The sequence below is a fragment of the Eumetopias jubatus genome, unplaced genomic scaffold (assembly GCF_037043125.1).
Source record: "Eumetopias jubatus isolate StellerSeaLion01/CBP00866 unplaced genomic scaffold, mEumJub1_p1.0 scaffold_12, whole genome shotgun sequence".
NCBI lineage: Eukaryota > Metazoa > Chordata > Mammalia > Carnivora > Otariidae > Eumetopias > Eumetopias jubatus.
Genome location: NW_028274818.1, coordinates 3,630,656 through 3,657,349, shown reverse-complemented (window position 1 = coordinate 3,657,349; position 26,694 = coordinate 3,630,656). Strand labels below are relative to the sequence as shown.

Genomic DNA, 26,694 nt, shown 5'->3' with positions numbered 1-26,694 from the left:
GTGATAGGCTTCATAACTTCTGATTTCTAAACTTCAGGGCAAGTATCTGAAACATGAATCCTTTGAAGCAGAAGTACAAGCAAAATCAAGGGTCATTCCTGAACTGGAAGAAATCAGGGAAACCCGATTTGCTGAGGGGCATTTTGCCCATGAGGACACCAAGGTAAATGTACGGTAGGACCCTGCAAGAGATGTTTCCGATTGTTGATTATGTTAGCAGAGTTTTAATTGATTATGCCAAGTATAAAGCTAGATGTAGCTGGCTTGGAACTGGGGTTCCTGCCTCTTGTCTTCCACTGGGGTTGGGCGGGAAAGATGGTGGGCATCCTCACGTACCCTGGGGCAAGAAGAAGAGAGCTATGATACAAAACCTATCTCGGGAGAGCATCACATTCCTCCTTGGCCACCGCAGGATAACTTGGCTTACGATCAAGCCCTCTTCAACCTAGCTCCATGTTCCCAGCTGAACTGGCTTTCCCAAATGTCATTTCTAATGATTTCTTCTGACCTCAAAGTCCCTGTCCTTTAGACTCTTCAAACAAGGGACGCTCTGTCGTGTGAATCCTCTTTGAAATATCTCTCCCTTGTCCATGATACCTCCTTCTCTTCACAGCTCACACGCTGTGACTAATATTAAAGTTCTCAAACGCCACTCTTCTCATTTTGAAAAACTCCAAAAATACCTTGTCTTCAGAAAATCTTCCCCGAACACCGAGGACTGAAGACCACCACCGCTTTGAAATCCATTACTAATGTATCAACGCTTTCCTGACTCGATTCACACAATTTTCCAACATGTTTGTGTTGATAGAGTCAATTCAGGATCTTTTCTGAATGAGTGGATTTGTCTGTTTGTTTTTACTGTTGAATTATTTTTGAAATTGTCACACCGAATTATGTGACATATTTAAAAATTGGGTCTGGTCTTTCTACATTTAGCATACAAATTCTAGTCCATTTTACTGTCAACAAAATATGGTCAGATAACACAGACTCTAACCAGAAGAAAATTTATTGGAAAGAAGAGTCTGTAACAAGAAAAATCTAAAAATTTATGTATTGATAAAAAGTAGAAATTATTTTTGTATTGTTCACAGCTTTTTGTGCCACCAATCCCCCACATTAACTAAAATCGTTGAGAAATATTTGAGACATTGTCACAACTGTCAGACTCACTGTGCTCCATCAGACCACAGCACTGGAGGATTCAGAGAGAAATGTGGTTTGTGGGCTACTGTAAACAATGGAGTAGTTGAAAAATACAAGATTCTTTTGGACCTAACACAGAGAGTGCCTTCAATTTGACAAGCTATGTAACTCATGATCTTCTAAGCTAACCTGGCATCAAAGCCTGCAATTACATAGTCTCAAAATTCTCTTATTGCTTTGGTGCCCCTAACTTCCATTATAAATTAGCAACATTGTAGCTCTTACTCTTTCCAGCCTACGGGTCATGCTAAATTTCTTCTGTGACTTGCCAGTACTTAGAACACCCTCTGCCTGTCATCTACCTGTCAAAATCCTATCTGTTCCTCAAGCTTCAATTCAAACCAAGCACTGTCACATGAATCCTTTCCATCCTGTCTTATTGTTTGTAATCATTTCATCCTCTAAAACCTCAAAGCATTTTTAGATTTTTTTTCTCTTATGGCAGATCACGTGTGGCTTGGTTTAACAGCTACTCCCATGCATATTGATTTCCTCCTTTAAACATCTGTTGACCAATTAATGCACGAGAGAATGCAGTTTTTATCCAGGCCCCGCTCTGCACGCATCTCCACGTCCATACCTGCTCCACAGCAGGTACAGTGCCTTAGCAGTTTTGCATCTCCTCCCAAAGGCCCATCTGGAGGAGCTGCACAAACTATGGGACCTGCTGGTGGAACTGACTCAGGAAAGGGGCGCCCTGCTGCTGCGGGCCCTGAAGCTCCAGCAGTACCTGCAGGAGTGCGCTGACATCTTGGAGTGGATTGGAGACAAGGTACGGGACCCCACAGGACACAAGCGGGACCTCCCATCCCTGTCCCAGGCACCGCCCAGCAATCCAACAGAGGCTGCTCAGAAAGCAGTCGGGATGTCTGTTCCTGGACTGTGTTCCTTGAAAGAAGCAATTTTGTCAAAGATTTAGGGGTATCCTGGAGATCGCTGACATTGTGTGTGGGGAAAAGTGCCCTAGGCTTGTCCCCGTCTCCCTTCCGTGACCCTTGGCTCCCCCTCCTAAATTTTTCCTCTTACTCTGGGTTCAGGCTGAGAGTGTTGCCCCCTCTTTTCCTAAGGGCTGCCTCTCAGTACCTGTAACTAAGGAGGTTTCTATTTTTTAAAACACTTGGAGAATAATCCTGTGGTTAAGACTGAAGAGACACCCAAGTCAGTCCTTAGCATGGTGCTTTTGCAGATACTCAGTGTGCTGAATTAAGTAGAATCAGGATGTATGCATTTTTCATGTTCCAGAACACAAAAGCGTGCTTCCAGGAGCTTTGGCCAGCAATGTTCCTGGTCTTTCTGAAGGATCACCCCAAAGAGCAATGGCCCCTGGACCAGGGAACCCCCTCAGGAAATACATTCCTGCTTCCGGCTCTTTTCTGAAGGGCTTCTCCTCCCCACCAGCCCCTCCTTCTGAGCTCTCCTGGGAGTGTGGGCAATGGTTCTGGGCATTTGAACTACAGAAACTTTGCTGGTGACTCAACAGACTTTCCTTGCCCACAGGAGGCTATAGTGACATCAGTGGAGCTGGGTGAGGACTGGGAGCGCACAGAGGTTCTGCATAAGAAGTTTGAGGAGTTCCAAGCAGACCTGGAAGCGCGACAGGAGAAAGTGGATGGAATAAACCAGTATGCCAATGCGTGTGCTGAGGTGAGGTGGGGAGCAAAGGGTTAGTGCAAGTCAAAGGTTCTGGTATTCAAAACCTTCCAGCCATCGGTAGGTGGGTCATGAAGGACATAGGACATTGTGAGAAAACAGGGATGCATGTCCCTGGGGTAACATGCCTGGGGCAGTTTCCTCTCCTGTCTGGGTCACCTCTTGCCAGTCTATGGAAATAGAGGTGTGAGCGGGAGAGACAGTGTATGTGTGTGCACGTGGGTGTGCACGTGAACGTGTGCGGAGGAACGAGACCCACAATTTAGTAACTCCCGGACAGGCCACCCATCACCCGTATTTATGCTGCACCCTTTCCTCATGAAGAAGAATCAGAATAAAGTAGCAAAGAATATAAAATAATGGTGGGCTATCGTAATGTATATGATGTCATTATACCTGATTTTTTTGTGAGTGGGGGGAGGGAGGCAGTTTTACCGTCATTCACTTGAGACAATGTTTAAATAAATTTTCAATTTCACTAGGATATGCGGGAAAAACGGGGAGCCAGTCTGGTTTTTTTGTGCTGCAAGGAGATTAGAAACTCTGACCATTGGCTGTCGCGCTCCTGGTTTCATCATCACTTCAGCTCTAGTACCGGGAAGCCCCCTCTGTATTAGCAGAACCGAGACTTCGGGATGAATGGGTACTCGATTAGGGGAAGTAAACTCTCTCTCCGCCACCTTTGTCTCGTTGTGAAAGTTCCTCGGTTTTTCAGTACTATCTAACACCCCATCCCCAAACTTCAAACAACAAACATGTTATTTTTACTGGATTCAGTGATTCAGCTGCTCAGCTAGGCAATTCTCCTGACCCCACCTTAAATGGTTGCAGTTATTTGGTGGCTCAGTTGGAGTGGAGGTCGAAAATGGCCTTGCTCCCATGTCTGGGGTGTTGGCTCTCACTTTCCAGCACAGCATGCTTTTTCTTTTTTATGTGTCAGTGTTCCAAAGGTCAGAAAGCTGAAGGGTATCTTGAGGCCGAGGGGCAGGAACTCATATCATTTCTGCCACATTCTATGGTAAGCCAGGCGTAGGCGAACCCAGATCCAAAGCCTGAGGAAATGGACTTCCCTTCTTGCAAGGAGGGCTTCATGGCACAGTAACACGGCCATTTTATCTAATCTACCATAGGAAGGATTAATCCAATGCAGAGTGTGTCCTCTGCTCTTGTGGAGTGGAACCCATGCAGCTACAAATACAAAGGGCCACAAATTCGGCAAAGAGAATGTAGAAAATTCTTCCTGGAGACGCTTCAGAGTGGGAGTGGAAATTCCGAGAGACAGTGACAGAAGGAGCAGAAAGACTTGGATGCAGAGGAACTGCTCGAAGTTGCCAAGTGTCAAAATAGGCTGATGCCATGAACTTAATCCAGTGTTCGTAAATCTCAGTGCTTCAGATAGGTTGCAGTGATATATGAAATTTTCTGCAAAATTAAATGTGTGTGCACGTGTGTATAATCCTGGGAAGAGGGAAACATCTCTCGTTAGATTCTCAAAGGTGTCAGGACCCCAAAGGAACTAAGAACCACAGTAGTAGAGTTTTGGAAAGTAAAGCCTATTTCACAGGGGGACTTTTTTCTTCCTGGGTTCTCAGGGGACTTGGCAGCCATCAACAAGGTGGAATTCTGAAAATAACATCATGGCTGGGCAATCTGTGTTAACAGTCTGCCCCAGTGCTGTGAGCAAAAGATAGATACAGTATCTGGTGGTTTGGCTTCTAGATTTTGGTAAAGCTAGGGCACAAGGCTATGGTGAAGATTGGTATCTGGCTAAATGGTCATTCTCCATGCCTGGCAAAGCACGAACCAGTGTGAAATGAGACGTGTTCAATGATTTTTGGAATAGGCTCACCTTTGCCTAACTCCAGACCCGGTTTCCTCTTAACAGGAGAACCATCCTGAGTTGCCCTCGATCAAGCTGAAGCAGGATGAGGTGAACGCCGCCTGGGAGCGTCTCCTCGATCTGGCTCTGCAACGACAGGGAACACTGTCCAGTGCTGCAGACCTCCAGCGATTCAGAAGGTGTGAATTTGGCCAACACATTATGGGAAATCCAGCACCATGTTCGTACCTGTGCTAGCCTCTGGCTACTGTTGGCAATTAGTGGCCAGTATCTCAAACCAAAGCAAATCATGTGCTGGCACTTCAGGAAGCAAGGGAGAGTGTAGTTAAGGCAACTGTGACTCACCCCATGGCCAAGTTTGTGATGACTGGAGCCCAAAGCAATAAAACTAGCTCAGTTTTATTGTGATGGAATTAGTGATGGAAGTGTTGCGGAGACAAGGAATGCATCTTAGGAACTGGATGGGGGTGGAGGGTTGAGTGGGAAGAAAAAAGTAAGAGCTGACCCAGATATGGGAAGGATATCTAGAGGCCCAATGACCAGATAATGCCCAGGCCTCTACATCTACCATTAAAGGTGAGACCTCTTTACATTACTTTTTCTAGTGAGTAGGAATTCAAGGTAATTGTCAGCTGAGTGAACCAGGGTGGTCTTTGCTGTGTACACTGTTTGCCCTGGAATGCCTGCCATTTTCTTTGTTGGGACTCATGTGGCTGTCTGGCAGGGATGTGACGGAAGCCATCCAGTGGATCAAAGAGAAGGAGCCTCAGGTCACCTCTGAGGACTATGGCAAAGACCTTGTTAGCTCTGAGGCCCTGTTTCATAGTCACAAGGGCCTTGAGAGGAGCCTTGCAGTCATGGAGGACAAGGTAAGCCACTGTTGGAAGCCTGGCTGGTCCCCTGGGCTGAAAGAGGCATTTGGTGGGTACCTCGCCTCCAGAGGACACAGTAAATTCACTATTTTGATAAAGGAGAAATTCCTTATCTCTGAATATACTTCATCATTCTGGTTCATAACTTGTACACGGACATTGGATGTCCCTTATTTTTTATTTAAATATACATGCATGTTTTATATACTCTTGTGTTTTTTGTAATGTACTTCATGATTTAAAAACAAAAAGGGTAACTCCAAGAATAGTTTCCTAATCTCACTCAGTACCTGCAGTCAGAGAATCTTCCCTTTGGTCAAACCACCTTCCGTCACTTCCAGCTGACTCCGATTTCCTTTTGTCCTTCACTCAGTAGAAAAGGGAAGAAATGTCTCCTTCTTTTTCTCCTTCTTGCCCTCCTCTTCCTCCTCCTTCCTCTGCTTCTCCCTCTCCTCCTCCTCCTCCTCCTCCTCCTCCTTCCTCTGCTTCTCCCTCTCCTCCTCCTCCTCCTCCTCCTTCTTCTTCTTCTTCTTCCTCTTCTTCTTCTTCTTCTTCTTCTTCTTCTTCTTCTTCTTCTTCTTCTTCTTCTTCTTCTTCTTCTTCTTCCAAATAATCTCAGAAACACCTGGAGCATGTTACTACATCCACTTTTGGGTTCTCTTCTGAAAGCTGGAAGACCCCAGTCCCTATCCTTAGAGGAGTAGACATAGGCATGTTTGAACTTGGAGCAAGCCCCTACTCCTGACCGGCTCCCATCCTTGCTTCCTCCCCTTACAACATCACCCATAACCTCAGCCAACTCCTCCAGAGCGTGTACAGTGGAGTCAGCCCACTGAAGGTCCCCACGTGCTGCCCCCTGACCATAGCTTTGTCCCTGGATCCAGTTTCTGAAAACTATCCCATTATTGTACTTCCTTCATTCTTGCTCCATTTTTGTATTTTGTATTTTTTCACCTAATAATGAAAAATAAAATCCCATAATTTGATGAATAAGGATAATGAAATTTTAAATCCTAGACAACACCTGGTTATAGTCAGATATAATGAAAGCACAAATGGTAACATGTGGAAAGTCACCCATATCTACATTTTTTGCCTCAGTGGCCTTGCTCCTTAGGAATTGTTCTCAGAATGGTCTGGCATTGCTGGAATTCTTGGCAGACATTCTCCTGAGCAAAAGTGTCTCTTTGATTCCCACAACAGTATTTATGGAAACAGTATAGAGGATGGTGAAGGACAGTCTGAGGTCTAAACCTTGCTTCTGACACTTAGTAGCTAAATGACCTTGAGCAAATAAAATACTCTACCTCTCAGTTTTCACATAAAGGGGGAAATAAGAATAGTTTCTACCTCTGAGTATTATTTTAAAAAGACGATAAAACAAGTAAGTGCATGTGAAGTGCTGAGCAGTAAGCACTCAATAAGAGACAAAAGTGGTCAGTAAATTATTATTGCTGATATAGTATGTTAATATAAAATTATCCATGTAAGTATGTTAAGTTATCAGTATTCGTATGGTTGTTTTGTCAGATCTCTCCCATAAAACTTTGTCAGGATGAATCAGAGTGCTTGGATTTCCCACTAGATTTCTTTTGCATCCCAAAGGTGAAGGAGTTATGTGCCAAAGCGGACAAGCTGAAGCTTTCCCATCCTCCAGAGGCACCTCAGATCCAACAGATGAAAGAGGATCTGGTCTCCAACTGGAAGCACATTCGAGCCTTGGCTACCAACAGATATGCAAAGCTGGAGGCTTCTTGTGGGTGGGAAATCCTTCCTTTCTGTTGCTCTATCTCTACAGGATTGGGATATAACATCAAAAGCAGAAATTAAGAGTGAAAAGAATCAAATAATGAGGGACTCAGCCCTCCTGCCTACTCGATGGTAGAGGCAAAAGAAGCTTTATTTGTTAAGGGAAGTTCTCTTTGGGCTGACTTACCACCCAGCATGATACCTCCCCCCACCCCGCCCCCCCGCACCACACCCCAGCGTTCTTCCTCTACTTAGAAAGTTGTAGAATGCTATCAAGCGGCCCAAGTACCTGGAAAAGCAGCTGAAGAAACGTCAAAATCCCTGGCCCTAGCTTAGGAACTGAAATAAATTTCCAAGCTGAAGGGTGTAAAATTAAATCTAGAATTATTTCCTGAATGTGGGTTAGCTTGCCAAAAAACTGGGGATCATTTCAGTAGTTAGTGTTTATAGCTGGTCATTAAAACACCAGAAAACCGTGTTTATCTTACTTTTACAATTCCAAGTTAACTGGTGAGCATTTAATTATTTGAATAGGTAACTGTTTCAGTGGTTTTGTTTTTAGCAATAGAGTTAAGTGTGACTTAGGCGCACGGGGGCTCCTAACCTTAACTCTGGACCCCTTTCCTGCCAGGGGCTCCCCTGTTATTTATCTGCCATGTCTTATTTACTGGCCTTGTTGGCAGTACTTTGCTCCACTTCAAGTGCCTCTGGGGTGGTGTGACCTTGTGATGTTGGAGAAGCACTGCCCAGGTGCCTCATCCCACAATGACACATCCATCCCAAGAGGCAGCAGCCTGGAGTCAAGGACAATCTGCCCAACCTGCCCCACTAAAGGAACCGGAAACCCATCAGGGGGATGGAAGGGGTAGAATTAGGGTGAGGAGAACATTGCACATCTTACCTCAACCCAACCCTAACTCTTGGCTCAAAGTCCACTTACACCTGGTTTCTCCTTCCTGTCCTTTACCTTCCCTTCCCTGCAGGTACCAGAGGTTCTTATCTGACTATGAGGAGCTATCAGGCTGGATGAAGGAGAAGACCGCTCTGATCAGTGCTGATGAGCTGCCCACAGATGTGGCTAGTGGGGAGGCCTTGCTGGACCGGCATCGACAACACAAGGTAGACAGGAAGAGCCCCTCTGCCCCCCGAGGGAGGAAGAGGGAGGGGCCAAGAGTGCCAGAAGTTTTCCTGCTGCATTTTAAGACATTTTGCCTTGTGGCCATAGCACGAGATTGACTCTTACGATGAGCGATTCCAGTCTGCTGATGAAACTGGTCAGGCTCTGCTGGATGCTAGTCATGAAGCCTCTGATGAAGTTCGGGAGAAGGTAATCCAGTTTAACAATGTGTGAAATTTTGGTACATATTTAGCCCCACTTAATCCCATAATAATATAATGATCTCTGAATAGGACGAGAAGTCCTATGGACGTCTTGATATTAACCCAATTTTCATATATTGCAACCTTCCTTCACATATTGCTTTAGCTAAGTCGAGCTATCTGCAGTTCTCAGGATGTGATGTGTGCTTGCTCACCCCTGAGCCTCCATTTCCTGAACCCATCTGATTTCATCAACCTGCCTTCTATCTAATTTGAAACCTCCATACCATTGTGCTTTATCATACATGCTCTGTTCTATCACTCTTCCATGCTCACCTCTAGATTGTGAATGCTTTGAGGACTGCACCTATTCCTCTTTGCATTCCCTATGATGCCTGGCACATGGCTAGCTTTGTTCTCTCCTACACAACTTCAAATCACACTGATTTTCCTATATCGGTGTTTCTCAAATCTACATTAAATAATAGGAAAGCTTTAAACAGTCGGAATCCCACTGACTGATCAGGTTTGCCTTCATCCTAATCTCCTGGATCAAAAAGACTCACCTCAACCCCATCATCCCTTAAAGGTTTTACTTCAGTCACAGAGTCACAGGAACTCCTTGGGATGATCATTTAAAAAAAAAGATTTGTAGGCTTTTTGCATCTCGTTAGATTCCAAGCCCAGCCTCTAGAGATGGTGGATGGAGGAGGCTGAGATGGCCATATTTTGAATTCACCCAGAACTCTATGGGAAAAATATAATAAGATTTTTATTTTTAACAATCTCCTGCCCAAGGAAACCTAGATCCTTGCCCACATACCTATATTCCTGGGATTCTGAGAATCTGTGCTGCCTTTTTGATGGCTTTAACACCGCAGTGGTGTTAATAAGCTGGAGTTCCCTGGGCAGATGTGTGAGCAGGAACAAAGGCTCTTACGGTTTTGAGAATGTCACCCTTCCCTTTCCTTAGTGGTTCCTATTTGCTTTCAGAAGAGAATGCGAACTTCTCAGTCTGATCATTTAAGTGCTCTATAAACGTCAGTTTCATCAAGTGTCCACCTTTTTTAGACACTGCACTTTTCTCTGGAGCACTTTGTATAATCTAACAAGTATGTGAAGGAATTGTGTGCTCAGAGTCTGCCCCTCCTGGAATCCTGGCCCCCCTCCCCGCCCTTTAAATCTCTGTTTGGTACGATACTTTCCACACTTCTACTCTCTGTGTCTTCCCACCAGAATTCTTCTTCTCTTCTTCATTTACACATAATAAGTGTGTTGTTGTACCTCTGCGATGCATTTATCCCATTTTCTACTACAGCATGTGAAATTTTGATACACATTCAGCCCCACTTTATCTCATAATAATATGATACATGTTACTCACTCAGACCTTGAAGTCATCAGAGAAGCCTGCTTCTTATTCACTTGTGCATCCTTCCAAAGGCCTTGCATTTATTAGATGCTCACCTTGTCTCTTCCTTTCCAAAGATGACAATACTTGCCAATGACTGGGCGGCCCTGCTGGGGCTGTGGGACCAGCGGCAGCTTCAGTACCTGCAGTGCATGTACTTGCACCTCTTCTATCGTGACAGTGAGCAAGTGGACAGCTGGATGAGCAGACAAGAGGTAACAGGAGGGGCTCAGCAAGGGTCCAGAAGCCATTTCTCCCACCCCTCATTTATCACATGACCACCATTGGTACCCTTACAACTACTTCTGTGGGCTAGAGGTTGTCTTAGGAAGTGGAGGGTGATCTACAAAGAGAAGATGAGATTGGCCCTTTCTGAGGCTCTTACAATTCCCTTATGGACGGACGCCTAGAAGAGTATACACAAATATACAGCAGAGAAGAATTAACCTCCACTGAACATAAGGCCAGATGAATATCAATCACATTGCTAAGGGGGTCAGGAATAGAAAGTTGTGACAAGTCAGGCAAGGTTAACCAGAAATTTCCCAGAGGAGGTGAGTGGTCCTCTTGAGGCAGCATTGGGAGGTCAGAATGGAGCCTGGATTGGCCAGGATGATTCTGTGTGGACAGAACCAGAGACAAAAGTGATAAAGTTGTGTGAGAGGACTGGGGAGGAGTCTCAAGTTGCTGCTCTTCGCGGTTGGTCCCTGCGCACTATACCACCATATGCCAGTCCCTCCTTGCTCTCTCACCGTCTCCTCTCTCTCCTTAGTCCTTGCCTCAGAGACATTCCAAAAGCAGTATTTCTCACTGACAAGGAAGAGCTGAGATGTGTCTGTCTTCCACAGGACTTCCTGGAGAACGAAGACTTGGGGAACTCCCTGCGCAGCGTGGAAGCCCTTCTTCAGAAGCATGATGACTTTGAGGAGGCCTTCACCGCCCAGGAAGAGAAGATCACAGTGAGATGTGGGCTCTGGTGTGGGCACCGGCTCCATGTGTGTTTGTGTCACCTCACCCAGCGCCCGTCCTTAGAGAGAACCACTTGTCTGTCACTCTGACATAACATGAGCGTTCTTTTCAAAAGAGAAAACATCCAGAAAAGTAATCATACCCATTTTTATCATCAAAAAGCACACTTAGAAAGTTCGTAAAGATTTTTAGCTATTTACAGTTTCCAATAAAGTGCATGATTGTCTTATTTTTTCTGCAGTGTAAGTAAATGTTATTGGATCTGTATCTGATACAGAATCATTACTTGGAAGTTCGAAATGTGTTATTTACTTTTTTGGTTTTTTCCTCTCCAGTAATGTCTCCATTTAGTTTTCTCTAGTAAAATCTAGATGTCTAAACAACATCTGTTCTTTTCCTGTATATCTTCAGCTTTATGTTTTTCATCTAATGCAACCACAGTTTTCCTGTGAACCCTACACTACAATGTCCCAGAAACTGGTCAATGTATAAGCAGGGTTCAGACAAGTGTGGAAGGATTTTATTGGCCCAATGTGCTGTATATCTTGGGCTGTCCCCTAGGCTGGTGCTGGGTTTTAACTCACACATACTACACCACTGGCAGCAGCAACAACCATAACAATAGAATTCCAAGTCCTATCTGTTAATATGGAGATTAATATGGTCCCTTATCCATCCATATGCTTGCTCTATTGATTTTCATTGGTAAAAGCTAACAGTATAAAATAGGTTATTGTTTATAAAATGCTATCATGTATTTTAGATTATTTTCCCACTCTCAATCACTTAATCTATCCTGAGTTCTAACAATTTGAGGAGTTCATGAATGAATATAAGTAAAAATTTCTGACCCTTCTTCCTATGAGGCTAGAGATATAGATGTAGATATAAATATAAATATCTCTCTCTATATATAATAGGGCAAGAAAGGGAGGGAGGGAGAGAGAGAGAGAGAGGCTGGCCACTGGACATAACTCTATTCACAATGCTTCCTCTTGAAAATTTAAGAATAAGGTGCCTGGGTGCCTCAGTTGTTAAGCTTTTGACTCTTGGTTTCAGCTCAGGTCATGATCTCCTGGTCATGAGATCAAGCCCCGAGTAGGGCTCTGCACTCAGCATGGAGTCGGCTTGGGATTCTCTGCCTCTCCCTCCCCCTCTCCCCCTCCCCCCACTTGAGCACATGCTCACTCTCACTCTCTCTAATAAATAAATAAATACAATCTTTAAAAAATTAAGAATAGATCAAATATCCACTTTCAAGTGACATCAAAATTCATTCACTATAACCTAGATATTAAAAATATTATGGCATAAAAGAGGGTAATTAACTTGTCAAATATACATTTTGAAACAGAATTTGTAATAGAAATCAGATCTCTGATCCTGAGAGCTGTTCTCTTCCACATTGCCACGCTTCCTCTTTAAACAGCTAGCCAGACAGTGACCACTTACTCAGGAGCCACTGAAAGAAACCACTCCAGTTTTTATCGTTTTTGTTTTTCAGACCGTAGACAATAACGCAAAGAAGCTGATTGACAGTGATCATTATGACTCCGAGAACATTGCTGCTCTTCGGGATAGCGTATGTCCGAGTCCCCAGACGTGTATCTGCCTGCCCGTGCCCTGGGGTCTGGGGAGGTGTTGGGGCTCAGGGACCAAGCTGGACAGAGAATCTCATGTGTCCATATTTGGCTTTGCTGACCATGAGTTTCATCTTGGTTTTTGTAGCTCTTGGCCCGGCGGGATGCCCTACGTAAGAGGGCTGCCACTCGGCGCAAACTCCTGGAGGATTCATGGCTTCTGCAGAAACTGTATGAGGACTCAGATGACCTAAAGAATTGGATCAACAAGAAGAAAAAGTTGGCAGATGATGAAGATTACAAGGTAAGCAGGGTTTTCAGACCCTGGGCATACTCATCAGGACTTAGTTTCATGAGACTAGAGTCTTAGAGCTGAAAAGAGGCTAGTGTTCAGCAGGCAAGCCTCCTTTACAGAGAAGGGTCATGAGTCCCTCAAGGCAAATACTTGGTTAAAAGCCAAGAATCTGGTTTCTGGATTTCCTGTGTCCCACTGCCTCTCACTTCTTTTCTCCAGCACAACTTCTTTTCTTTTCTTTTCTTCTTTTTTTTTTATTAAGAATTTATTTATTTATTTGAAAGAGAGAGAGAGAGAGAAGAGGGGGGGCAGCAGGAGAGGGAGAAGCAGACTCCCCATTGAGCAGGGAGCCCGACTGGGGGGCTCCATCCTAGGATCCTGAGATCATGACCTAAATCGAAGGCAGACTCTTAATTGATTGACCCCACCCAGGCGCCCCTCTCCAGCACAACTTCTAATGTTCCATAACAGAATGGGGGAAGGCAGGGACTGCTACTTATTTAGCTGCTTCTTGTCCCTCCACCAACTCTGCTGCTTCCCTCTGCACCCTTATAATAGGAAAATATTGTGTCTGATCCCGGTGTACGTTCAAATTTACAAAAAGCTACTAGGAACCTAAGGTAACCTGGCATAATGCAGAATTACACGGTTTTGTAGCCAGAAGGGAACAACCCCTTACTTTTTATTGATGAGGAAACCAAGGATTTGAATTATAAAGTGACTTGCCCAAAGTTATCCATTTATTTAGAAGGCAGTTTAACGTAAGCATTTGAAGCATGAATTCTGGAGAAGGTGAACCTGGGCTTGAAGTCTCGTAGTTCTGTCTTATTTATGTGACTTGGGGAAATTATTTTTTTAAATTTTATTTTATTATAAAATGATAATATGTTCGTTACCAGACAATACATCATTATTTCTGATGTAGTGATCCACGATTCATTGAAATTCTGGACTTCTCTTTAAGCCATAGATTTCTCTACCTTGGGGTTGTGTAACAGATGTATTTTTCACTCACAAGTGTTATGTGAATTGGGAGATACGTTATACCCACCTATATACACTCACACAATTTCACATTTACAGTCGAGGCTAGAATTAGTCTCTTAATTTCTAGGCCAATACTTATTCACAATGTTTACTTTTCTAAACATCATTTAGTGTTAAATGTATACCTTGATCCTTTTGTTCCTATATATTTATATATATTTATAGAACTATGAGCATCTTATCTGTACCTTTCATTTTGCGAAACTTGGAAATATGTGCTTGTGTTCTTGGGAGGAGGTGTGGTTCCAGGGTACAGAAGGCGTACAGATCTTCTCCAGAAGAGGAAATCATGCATCAGGATGGAAATGGGAAAAATTTTTCACCTTTCATGATAGCTCTCTGATTGTTATTTTTTTCCTTTCTATTTCATTTTTATTTAAATTCTAGCTAGTTAACATACATGGTAAAACTGGTTTCAGGAGTAGAATGCAGTGATTCATCACTTACATACAACACCCAGTGCTCATCACAACAAGTGCCCTCTTTAATACCCATCACCCATCTAGCCCATCTCCCTGTCCACCTCCCTCCATCATCCCTCAGTTTGTTCTCTATCATTAAGGGTCTCTTATGGTTTGCCTCCCTCTTTTTTCCCCCCCTTCTTTTATGTCCATCTGTTTTGTTTCTTAAATTCTACATATGAGTGAGATCATATGGTATTTGTCTTTCTCTGACTGACTTATTTCTCTTAGCATAATACACTCTAGATCAATCCATGTCATTGCAAATGGCACGATTTCATTCTTTTTGATGGCTGAGTAACATTCTATCATAAATATATATTTATATATGTTATATATAATGTATTTATATATTTATATATATATATAATATACTTACATATGCCACATCTTTATCCATTCATCAATCGATGGACATTTGGGCTATCTCCATAGTTTGGCTATTGCTGATAATGTTTGATTGATTGTTAATTCTTGCATGTGGCACCATATTCAAAATGATCTTCAGGAGATATCTAGGCTCTTTAGAATTACATGCATGAATCAATTAGCCATGTGTGCAGTGTGGCTAGAAGGAGGGATTGGCCACACGAGTTTCCTCACATTCTGTGCTTCAGTACTTGGACTGGGACAGTTGCCCTGTTTCCTCTCCCTAATGCAGTTGTATTTATAGTGAGAAGTAACCCCTATCCTCAAGATTTCTGCTCCCCATTCTTCAGATAAGTTTCCTTTATTTTTTGGACTTAGGATATACAGAACTTGAAGAGCCGGGTTCAAAAGCAGGAAGAGTTTAAAAATGAATTGGAAGATTATCAACGCCTGCTCGATACACTAGAGAAAACCGGCCAGGAGATGATTGAGGCTGATCACTATGCCTCGGACAAGGTGGCTGATCGTGTGGGTGAGGTTGTCAGCCTCTGGAAGGAGTTGTTGGCGGCTACAGAGCAGAGAGGTGAGAAGCAGAGGTTTCGGTGAAAGGCTACCTCCTCAGTTCTGAGACCTACCATTTTAATCTCTACCACCTTGAATTTGCCTGGTGACTGCCATGAGAAGGGATGCCACTCATTTCTTCCTGTATTGAACAGACTTTTTATAACTCAACCTAAGTTTACCACATGATATACATACAACTTTATGTTTTCTTCATGCATGTAGGTTTAAGTGAAATTACTTCTGTTTTCTTCACTTTGCTCCCACTTTTTTTTCTTTCTCCTGAATAAAATATTCCAGAGCCATGAATCCGGTATTGGCTAGGTACCTGAAACTGTTGTCCTTAAATTAGGTTTTACCTACTTGGGTTCTATAGATGAGACAAGATATTATGACCCAGGTTATTTAGTAGACATTAAAAGATTGTCAGCACCACATGTGATGTTCCTACAATATTCTAGTCTTATAAATGGGATTTGATGACTTGCCTTTTTTCACCTATCTGAACGTGTTCAGGCCCTGCTGTAAGCTCTTAAAAAAATTCCCACATGTCTGCTTGAATAATCTCTACTTACATTTAACTTCACCTCTCTAGAAAATCAGTCAGTTGTGGTAATTAACACAAATAATGAGGTTTTCCTGTCAATATTCTCCCTGTGAGACACAGACTCCATCTATAGACACCTGCTCTGGTTATAGAAGAGATATACCATGCTGATTCTTTTAGATATCGTCCTAATTTGGGGTTTAGGGGGAAAAAAATCCGACTTTACAGTAACAGTAAGATGTTACTGCTATTCCCACCATCAGGAGATATAACAATTGCTTTGCAGAAATAATGCAAATAATTTTTGTAAGGTCAAACAATAAAGAATTTAGCTGAGAATGGTGTGGATAACCAAGGCATTTTCTGGAAGAGACAATTGTGAGGCATGGCTCGTGTTGAAGGAAAGGTACCAGGAAGGGCTGGCAAAACTCTGAGAAAGACATTTATAAAAAGTTCAAAATTTCCAAAGGAAACAAGTCCCAATTTTATACTTCTCTTGGGAAATGCAGAGTTTGGGCTTGAACCCCTTTGAAAAGGAGGTCTCGATAGAGAGTAGCACATGGCATATGAAAATATCCAGGATGGTTAGGCTCTAATACAACAGGACTGTACTTCCTCAGCAGGGAATAAACTGATTGTTTATCTTCGTTTTGAGACTGAAAGCTACTATATTTAAAAACAAATACCATCCAAATTCCACAAGCTTAAGGTGATTTTTTTTTGTATAATCACATGTGAGATGGATATTTTTTTCTCATTAGGATATCAAAATATTATATTTCTCCTTAAGTTTGATGGAAGGTATTTTACTATGCAGTAAGAAAGAGTCATGGTATCTGTCGCATCCCTAATGCCTTATTCCAGGGAACCAGTTGTATGAAGCTAACCAGGAGCTGCAGTTCAAGAACACCGCAGAAGACTTGGAGCGCTGGCTGGGGGACGTGGAGCAGCAGGTGGCCTCTGAGGACTACGGGAAAGGCCTGGCCGATGTACAGAACCTACTCAGGAAACATGGCTTGCTGGAGTCTGCTGTGGGCACTCATCAGGTCGGTTGCCAGTTCTCTGGTGATGGTAGACCAGAGCGCCCGTACGTGCCCTGAACCCACTCGTAATAAGTAACTATTGAAAGAGAGAGAGAGGGAGCAAGAAACCAAAGGCAAAAATTCCAAAATTTTAGTTGGTCAGCTGACCCTTCCTAAGACCCTGTCTGGTATAGCCATTGTCCTGGGTGCGGTTGTCAGAACCCCATGGCTGGGGTGGCTTTGTGGGCTCCCCTACATATGGCATCACACTCTCACTCCAGAAACTTGGGCTTCGTATTCAGCTCATCACTCGCTGCTTATGGGACCTTTGGTGCATCTGTTCACCCTCTCATATCTCTATATGCTCATCTGTACCACAAAGTTTGGACAACATTGCCTCCTCCTGTTCTGGCGTTCTATGAGTCAAAGCTTGAAAATATCTTTAATCCTACTGCTTTAATTTTATTTAAGAATATTGAAGCCTATAGCTGTGAAGTGACTTCCATGAGGTCACAGAGAAAATTGGCAACAGGGCGAGGACTAGGATGTGGATGTGTAGGCTCTGAGTGTCAGAGTTATTCCCCTGACATCCCACCAGATTGTCACTTGAATTTATCCAGTAAATTAGAGTGTGGACACTGGGTGATTTTCTGGAGAACCCAGTAGAGAACCCACTTCTAACTGACTCACTTTTGCATCCACAGGGTCCTAGCTTGTACTTAAAAATGACTCTGTTGTTCCCTAGAAAGTCCTACTGATCTGTCCTGTTAAAATAAACTTTTATGATGTCTGCTCCTTGGATTAAATGGGAAAGACAGAATAATCTACAGGAAACAGAAAACAGGAAATGAACCCAGTCTCTTAGATAGCTCCAGGGATGGCTTGATGGAGGTGGAAACAAGGTAACGAAACAGTGAGATTCCTTTTGGAAACACCTCATTTCATCTCCTGGGCATTGTTCCTGGGAAGCCACAAACTTCAGCCTGGGAAGTTTCTGTGTTAGTTACACCCGCAGCTCATTTGCAAGGGACGAGGGTGGGAGAGGAAGCAGACAGAAAGGCTCCCGCTGTGTTCCTCCGGGCCACGGTTTGTTAACACTCTCTGACAATTAGCTACAGTTTATTAACACTCCCAGACAGTTAAGACTCTGTATACGCGGTTTCCCTGATTTCCTTGGCACACTCTGTATATAGTCTGTCTTTCTGAAATGAGGCTTAAGAAGTACTTTCCTATAAATAGCTCTTGCCTGACGATGTGGTCCTCAATTCAGCATCCCCTGCCACTCTAGCTCACAGATGTGATTAGAAGTCGTAACACGGTACTGGGGGAAGCTGATTCTCCCCGAAGCCTCCCCGTGCTGAACCCCCACTCCTTTCTACTAAACGATGGCATTTCCTGACATCTATTCTATCTCTCCCTCAGGATCAGGTGGACGCCCTCACAGACCTGGCAGCATATTTTGAAAAAATAGACCATCCCGATGCGGGGGACATAAAAGCAAGGCAGGAGTCCCTGGTGTCCCAGTTTGAAGCTCTGCAGGAACCACTGAGCACCCGGAAAAAGAAGCTCATTGACTTTCTCCACCTGCATCAGATCTGCAGGGACACAGAGGATGAGGAAGCCTGGATCCAAGAGACTGAGCCCTCAGTGGCTTCCACCTACCTTGGTTAGACCCTGAGCATGAGCGGGCTGAGCCATAGGAGAAGACCAGGGTGTACTGACTGTCAGAGAGATCTGGGACAGCCTGGGATGTGGTCGTGGTGGATACAGTTTGGTCTCAGCTCTTCCCCTTCACACTCAGGAACCATTTTCCCATCTTCCATAGAAGATTTTGTTAAAATTCATACTGAAGAGTTTACCTCTTAAAGCAGACCATGAATAGTGCCATGAATTGAAGGCCTCTGGGAAGAGCTGGAGGGCTCAGCCTTTTGTTATTTGCTCTGACTTAAGTTACTGCCAAGGCCCTTGCCTGAGCCATCATGGTTGGTGCTTGAGGTCCTGAGTAATTTTTTCCACAGTGTCAGTGCCTCCCTTCTGTGAAGATCTGAGTTACTACAAGGAGAAAAGGGGTGGGACAGCAGAGAAAGTACAGACCTTCCTTTCCTTTGGGAGCTGTCCTTTATCGCCAGTGTTGGGATACATGTGGAATGCAAACTTCAAACCCACATACTGGGGACATCTATGAGGAACTGATGATGGTGACAGTGGAGGGGCCAGTCTAGGAAAACTTCTAGAAGAGACAAGACTTTTGAAGTGTGGACGGGCATGGAGAGTTTCTGGAAAGTCATTTAGTGGGAAGTATAGGGAAGGGAATTTTGAAGGGAAGTGGGGGGGGAAAACACATGGATGGGAGATAGGGAGTTGACGTCTAGAAATGGGGGGCTTAGAAGGTGAAGGAAATTAACAATGAATAGCATTTAGTTGGTGCTTGTTAATGTTAGTAGCAAGGGAGGCATTTTTTATGTTATTTCTAATCTTTACAAAGAAAACTTTAGAACATATAACACACCATTTTCATGGTGAAATCCTCTACCAAGTTAGAGGATGTAATAACTTTCTGACATGCATAGGGATTAGTAAGTGGAAGATTCTGCTTCTTACACTATAATATGCTGAAACAAAATTGGTTGCATGATATTGAAAGTTCTAGTTGAAGAGTTACTTGCATTCCTACCTACACAGTGACTTATCTATTATCTTCTGTAAAATAATGAATTGAATTTTTTCAATACAAAGAGAAAAAGGGAAGAACAACCCTGAGCAGAGTTAATTCAGACAAATGGTATAAATTTCAGGAAGCCCACTCGGGGATTACAGCCTCAAAGGGAAAAACTTGTAGGTCCAAGAGTTATAAAAAGTAGAGTAGCCTCTTCTTATTCCATACACTAGAACAATACCGGCCTTGAAATTATTTTTCTCTGTAGGCAAGGACCTGATTGTCTCCAAGAAGCTTCTGAACAGACACCAAGTCATCCAGGACAACATTGCCAGTCATGAGCCACACATCCAAGCGATAACGGAGAAGGGAAACAAAATGGTAGAGGAAGGTATGTATGGTTCAGGTTGAATTGGTCAATCGTCACTATGTTAAACTTAAGAGAAGAAGTTTGTTCAATTTTAGGGCTTCATGGGAATTTAAAGATATCCGATGCATGTTCCCTTTCAATGCAGAAAATCCCCTTGGTCATTTCTGACAGATACAATGATGATAAAATATTGCTTATATATTCCAATAACAGGAAACTCCCTACCTCATAAACCAGTCATTTGTATTCTTAGTTAAGCCAAAATTATTAAATAAAATATTTTTGTGCTAATAATCAATATGCTCTTCCACAGAAGTTTTAGAATTTAGAATTGAAGTTATAAAGCCCCAGAAAACAAATCAGGTCCTTTTCCCGCATAGGAATTTCCAGATCTGTGAAGACTTGCCTTAGATCATTTACATTTATTTATTTTGATCATTTACATTTAAAGCAATTATATTCTTGATAGTTAATAACACCATTTCTTTTTTTAATTTTATTAATTTATGTTAAACACCATACATAACATCTTTAGTTTTTGATGTCGTGTTCCATGATTCATTGTTTGCATATAACACCCAGTGCTCCATTAAATGCATGCCCTCGTTAATAGCCATCACAGGCTAACCAATCCCCCCACCTCCCTCCCCTCTAGAACCCTCAGTTTGTTTTTCAGAGTCCATAGTCTCTCATGGTTTGTCTCCTCCTCTGATTTCCCCCCTTCATTTTACCCTTCCTACTATCATCTTCTTTTTTTTATGATTTTTTTTTTTTATTAGTTTCAGAAGTACGGGTCTGTGATTCAATGGTCTTACACAATTCACAGTGCTCACCATAGGACGTACCCTCCCCAATGTCTACCACCCAGCCACGCCATCCCTCCCACCCCCAACCATTCCAGCAATGCTCAGTTTGTTTCCTAAAATTAAGAATTCCTCATACCAGTGAGATCATATGATACATGTCTTTCTCTGATTGACTTATTTTGCTCAGCATAATACCCTCCAGTTCCATCCACGTCGTTGCAAATGGCAAGATGTCGTTCCTTTTGATGGCTGCATAATGTTCCATTGTGTGTGTGTATATATATATACCACATCTTCTTTATCCATTCATCTGTTGATGGACATCTTCGCTCTTTCCAAAGTTTGGCTATTGTGGACATTGCTGCTATAAACATCGGGGTGCACGTACCCCTTCGGATCCCTACATTTGTATCTTTCGGGTAAATACCCAGTAGTGCAATTGCTGGGTCATAGGGTAACTCTATTTTCAACTGTTTGAGGAACCTCCATACAGTTTTCCAGAGTGGCTGCACCAGCTTGCATTCCCACCAACAGTGTAGGAGGGTTCCCCTTTCTCCGCATCCCCGCCAACATCTGTCATTTCCTGGCTTGTTAATTTTAGCCATTCTGACTGGTGTGAGGTGGTTATCTCATTGAGGTTTTGATTTGGATTTCCCTGATGCCGAGTGATGTTGAGCACTTTTTCATGTGTCTGTTGGCCATTTGGATGTCTTCTTTGGAAAAATGACTGTTCATGTCTTCTGCCCATTTCTTGATTGGATTATTTGTTCTTTGGGTGTTGAGTTTGGTAAGTTCTTTATAGATTTTGGATACTAGCCCTTTATCTGATATGTCATTTGCAAATATCTTCCCCCATTCTGTCAGTTGTCTTTTGGTTTTGTGGACTGTTTCTTTTGCTGTGCAGAAGCTTTTTATCTTGATGAAGTCCCAATAGTTCATTTTTGCCCTCGCTTCCCTTGCCTTTGGCGATGTTTCTAGGAAGAAGTTGTTGTGGCTGAGGTCAAAGAGGTTGCTGCCTGTGTTCTCCTTTAGGATTTTGATGGACTCCTGTCTCACGTTTAGGTCTTTCAACCATCTGGAGTCTATTTTTGTGTGTGGTGTAAGGAAAGGGTCCAGTTTCATTCTTCTGCACATGGCTGTCCAGTTTTCCCAACACCATTTGTTGAAGAGGCTGTCTTTTATCCATTGGACATTTTTTCCTGCTTTGTCGAAGCTTAGTTGACCATGGAGTTGAGGGTCCATTTCTGGGCTCTCTTTTCTGTTCCATTGATCTATGTGTCCGTTTTTGTGCCAGTACTGTACTGTCTTGATAATGACAGCTTTGTAATAGAGCTTGAAGTCAGGAATTGTGATGCCACCAGCTTTGTTTTTCTTTTTCACCATTCCTCTGGCTATTCGGGGTCTTTTCTGATTCCATACAAATTTTAGGATTATTTGTTCCATTTCTTTGAAAAAAGTGGATGGTATTTTGATAGGAATTGCATTAAATGTGTAGATTGCTCTAGGTAGCATTGACATCTTCACAATATTTCTTCCACTCCATGAGCATGGAACGTTTTTCCATTTCTTTATGTCTTTCCTCAATTTCTTTCATGAGTATTCTATAGTTTTCTGAGTACAGATTCTTTGCCTCTTTGGTTAGATTTATTTTGAGGTATCTAATGGTATTGGGTGCAACTGTAAATGGGATCGACTCATTAATTTCTCTTCTGTCTTGTTTTTGGTGTATTGGAATGTCACTGATTTCTGTGCATTGATTTTATATCCTGCCACTTTACTGATTTCCTGTATGAGTTCTAGCAGTTTGGGGGTGGAGTCTTTTGGGTTTTCCACATAAAGTATCATATCATCTGCAAAGAGTGAGAGTTTGACATCTTCTTTGCCAATTCGGTTGCCTTTTATTTCTTTTTGTTGTCTGATTGCTGTGGCTAGGACTTCTAGTACTATGTTGAATAGCAGTGGTGAGAGTGGACATCCCTGCCGTGTTCCTGACCTTAGGGGGAAAGCTCTCAGTTTTTCCCCATTGAGAATGATATTCGCTGTAGGTTTTTCATAGATGGCTTTTATGATATGAGGTATATACCCTCCATCCCTATACTCTGAAGAGTTGTGATCAAGAAAGGATGCTGTACTTTGTCAAATGTTTTTTCTGCATCTATTGAGAAGTTTATGTGGTTCTTGTTCTTTCTTTTATCAATGTATTGTATCACATTGATTGATTCGTGGATGTTCAACCAACCTTGCAGCCCAGGGATAAATCCTACTTGGTCGTGGTGAATAATCCTTTTTAATGGGCTGTTGGATCCCATTGGCTAGTATTTTGGTGAGAATTTTTGCATCCATATTCATCAGGGATATTGGTCTGTAATTCTCCTTTTTGATGGGGTCTTTGTCTGGTTTGGGGATCAAGGTAATGGTGGCCTCATAAAATGAGTTTGGAAGTTTTCCTTCCATTTCTATTTTTTGGAACAGTTTCAGGAGAATAGGTGTAAATTCTTCTTTAAATGTTTGGTAGAATTCCCCTGGGAAGCCATCTGGCCCTGGGCTTTGGTTTGTTGGGAGATTTTTGATGACTGCTTCAATTTCCTTAGTGGTAATAGGTCTGCTCAGGTTTTCTGTTTCTTCCTGGTTCAGTTTTGGTAGTTGATACATCTCTAGGAATGCATCCATTTCTTCCAGGTTATCTCATTTGCTGGCATATAGTTGCTTGTACTGTGTTCTTATAATTGTTTGTATTTCTTTGGTGTTCGTTGTGATCTCTCCTCTTTCATTCATGATTTTATTTATTTGGGTCATTTCTCTTTTCTTTTTGATAAGTCTGGCCAAGGGGTTATCAATCTTATTAATTCTTTCAAAGAACCAGCTCCTAGTTTTGTTGATCTGTTCTACTGTTCTTTTGGTTTCTAGTTCCTTGATTTCTGCTCTGATCTTTATTATTTCTCTTCTCCTACTGGGTTTAGGCTTTATTTGTTGTTTTTTCTCTAGCTCCTTTAGGTGTAGGGTTAGGTTGTGTATTTGAGACCTTTCTTGTTTCTTGAGAAAGGCTTGTATTGCTATATACTTTCCTCTTAGGACTGCTTTTGCTGTATCCCAAAGATTTTGGACAGTTTGTGTTTTCATTTTCATTGGTTTCCATGACTTTTTTTAAATTCTTCAATTTCCCTGTTGACCCATTCATTCTTTAGTAAGATGCTCTTTAGCCTCCATGTATTTGAGTTCTTTCTGACTTTCCTCTTGTGACTGAATTCTAGTTTCAAAGTATTGTGGTCTGAAAATATGCAGAGAATGATCCCAATCTTTTGGTACTGGTTGAGAATTGATTTGTGACCTAGGATGTGATCAATTCTGGAGAATGTTCCATGGGCACTAGAGAAGCATGCGTATTCTGTAATAGTACCATTTCTGTAAATTCCTATTTATGTAGTCTCAGTATCTCTCCTCTTGGCTTCCCATCTTCAGAAACCCCTACTGCTTAAATATGATGTTCGAAACCAAACATCAAATTCCAGGTATGCTATAAGCAACATAGATTACACCGGATCATCCCTCCCTTGATTCAAGAATAATATGTTGCCAAAAAAAAAAAAAAAAAAAGAAGAAGAAGAAGAAGAAATTGTTGCCAGCCAGCTTCCAGCTATCATAAGTATAGTTTAAAATTCACATTGCTGAGCAAAAATTCAGATCTCAGCTGAGGGATTCAAACCTAAAAATGTTTATTTGCAGTTGCTGTTTTACTATAGTGACTAATCTTATTTTTTTTTCTTGAAATCTTTAATTTTAATTGTGGATTTCATCTATTTCTTTCAGTTCTATCAGTTTTTGTTTCATGTATTTTGAAACTATGTTATTGTGTGTGTATATATTTAGGCCTGTTGTGTCTTCTTAATGAATTAAAATCTTTAATATTATGATATATATTCCTCTTTGTCCCTGGTCATACCCTGAAGGCTACTTGGTGCAACTTTGATACAGCCACAACAGCTGTCTTTGATTCATGTTCGCACAATGTATGTTTCTCCATCTTCTTGCTTGTACTCTGTTTCTTTATGTTTAAAGCAGATTTCTTATAGAAAGCATATAGTTAGGCTTTGCTTTTATGTTATGCAGTCGGGTAATCTCTCCCTTTTAATGGGATTGTTTAGGCCATTTACATTTAAAGCAATTATCAATATGGTTAAGCTTAAATCTAGCATCTTGCTATTCATTTTTCTTTGTCCATCAGTTTTCACTTTCTTTGGATTAATTATGTATTTATTATGATTCCATTTTATCTCCATATTTGTTAGCTATAGTTCTGTGGGGTACATGTGTGTGGGAGATGTGTGCATATGTGCTTATTCTAGAGTAGTAATTGTCTGATTATGGTTTTGTGGGTTTCATATTGATGCTAAGACATTATTTGCCTTTTTTATATTCATTCTTTTGTAAGTGCACAGTGAAATTTTCTGCATGATGTTTGATAATGCCTTTGCCCTAGTGGTTAATAGAATATATACTTGGATATTCTTTTGTTTTAAAATTTTGTTTCTATTTCCGATATAGTGGTTATTAATAGATATCACCATATGAGCACAAGCTCTTAAGGGTCCCTAATAATTTTTAAAATTATAAGGGGATTCTTAACTATAGAAAACAAACTAAGGGTTGATGGAGAGAAGTGGGTGGGGGATGGGCTAAATGGGTGAGGTATATTAAGGAGGGCACTTGTGATGAGCACTAGGTGTTATATGTAAGTGATGAACCACTAAATTCTACACATGAAACCAATTTTACCATGTATGTTAACTAACTGGAATTTAAATAAAAACTTGAAATGAATAAAAAAAATTATAAGGAGATTCCGGGAGCGAAAATTTAAGAGCCACTGTTCTAGGACTTAAGTATACATCTTTAATGCATCACATTCTAACTTTTAAAATCATACTATTTCATGTGTAGAATAAGATCCTTAAGCAGTATGTTTCCATTTCTCCTATTTTCTCCTTTGTGTATTGATGTCACACATTTTAATTTTACATACGTTATAAACCCCACTGTGCATTGCTACTAATTTTGCCTACCAGTCAATTAGCATTGAGATTAAGAATGGAGAAAAAAACCCTTTTATATTTATTCACATATATTCACATATTTCTCTTCTTTGTTCCTTTGACTACATTGATATTTTTACCTCATAATTTTTCTTCTACATGGAGAGTTTTCCCTAATAGCTCTTGTAGTGCAGGCCTGCTAACCATAAATCCTCTAAGTTTTATTGGTCTAAAGACTTCATTTTTGAAACACATTTTTAGTAGATGTAAATTTTTGATTGATAGTTTTTCTCTTTCTGGACATTAAAGATGCTGCTACATTGTCTCTTGACTTGTGGGGTTTCTGATGCGAAGTCTGCTCTCACTCCTATCTCTGCTCCTCCGTGTGTAATGTATCTCTTTCCTCTGTTACTCTTTTAAGCTTTTTATCACTGGTTTTCAGAAATTTTATTACAATATAACTTGGTGCAGTTTTCTCTGTTTGTTGAGCTTGGCGATCACTGAACCTCTTGGAACCTCCAGGGAACACTCTTAAGCTGGAACTGATTTAGCGATGGGTCCAATACTGAGGTGTAATTCTTCTGGTCCACTTTGGTGGGAGCTGATGTTAACTACCTGCAACCCTATGTGAGTCATGGGGATTTGGGCCTCCAGCTTTTCCATCCCCTTGTCCTCACCTTGAGGAGCCTCCTGACATGTGCATGCAAGTCTCAAACATGCGAGGACCCCCCACACATCTCCGAGGCTCTGTGTGTGGTGCACTTCCTCAGCCCCCTGCTCCTCGAGCTCAGGTGTTCCTACCTACCCCGGGTCACTCTGCCTGCTCGGCTCAGTGTGACAGCCGGTTCTGTGCGGTGTCACCCCCAGCCCTATAGCCCAGAGACTGCCCTGCACATGGGGGCACATCTCATTTCCTTCCCTTCTCTGAGG

The 26,694-nt window shown here is 42.0% G+C and overlaps 1 protein-coding gene across 1 annotated transcript in view; it reads left to right on the top strand.

Moving 5' to 3' along the window:
* SPTA1 (spectrin alpha, erythrocytic 1) overlaps positions 1-26,694 on the top strand; it is a 74,102-nt gene that overhangs the window by 1,230 nt on the left and 46,178 nt on the right. Inside the window, exons 2-17 of the mRNA XM_088029021.1 lie at positions 38-163; positions 1,841-1,981; positions 2,707-2,853; positions 4,745-4,878; positions 5,424-5,568; positions 7,177-7,331; positions 8,304-8,439; positions 8,546-8,647; positions 10,129-10,266; positions 10,900-11,010; positions 12,525-12,602; positions 12,749-12,904; positions 15,151-15,355; positions 16,745-16,926; positions 18,325-18,568; positions 19,827-19,949. Of these exons, the coding sequence (XP_087885147.1) occupies positions 38-163; positions 1,841-1,981; positions 2,707-2,853; positions 4,745-4,878; positions 5,424-5,568; positions 7,177-7,331; positions 8,304-8,439; positions 8,546-8,647; positions 10,129-10,266; positions 10,900-11,010; positions 12,525-12,602; positions 12,749-12,904; positions 15,151-15,355; positions 16,745-16,926; positions 18,325-18,568; positions 19,827-19,949 (2,323 nt within the window). The remainder of the gene's footprint in view (positions 1-37; positions 164-1,840; positions 1,982-2,706; positions 2,854-4,744; positions 4,879-5,423; positions 5,569-7,176; positions 7,332-8,303; positions 8,440-8,545; positions 8,648-10,128; positions 10,267-10,899; positions 11,011-12,524; positions 12,603-12,748; positions 12,905-15,150; positions 15,356-16,744; positions 16,927-18,324; positions 18,569-19,826; positions 19,950-26,694) is intronic.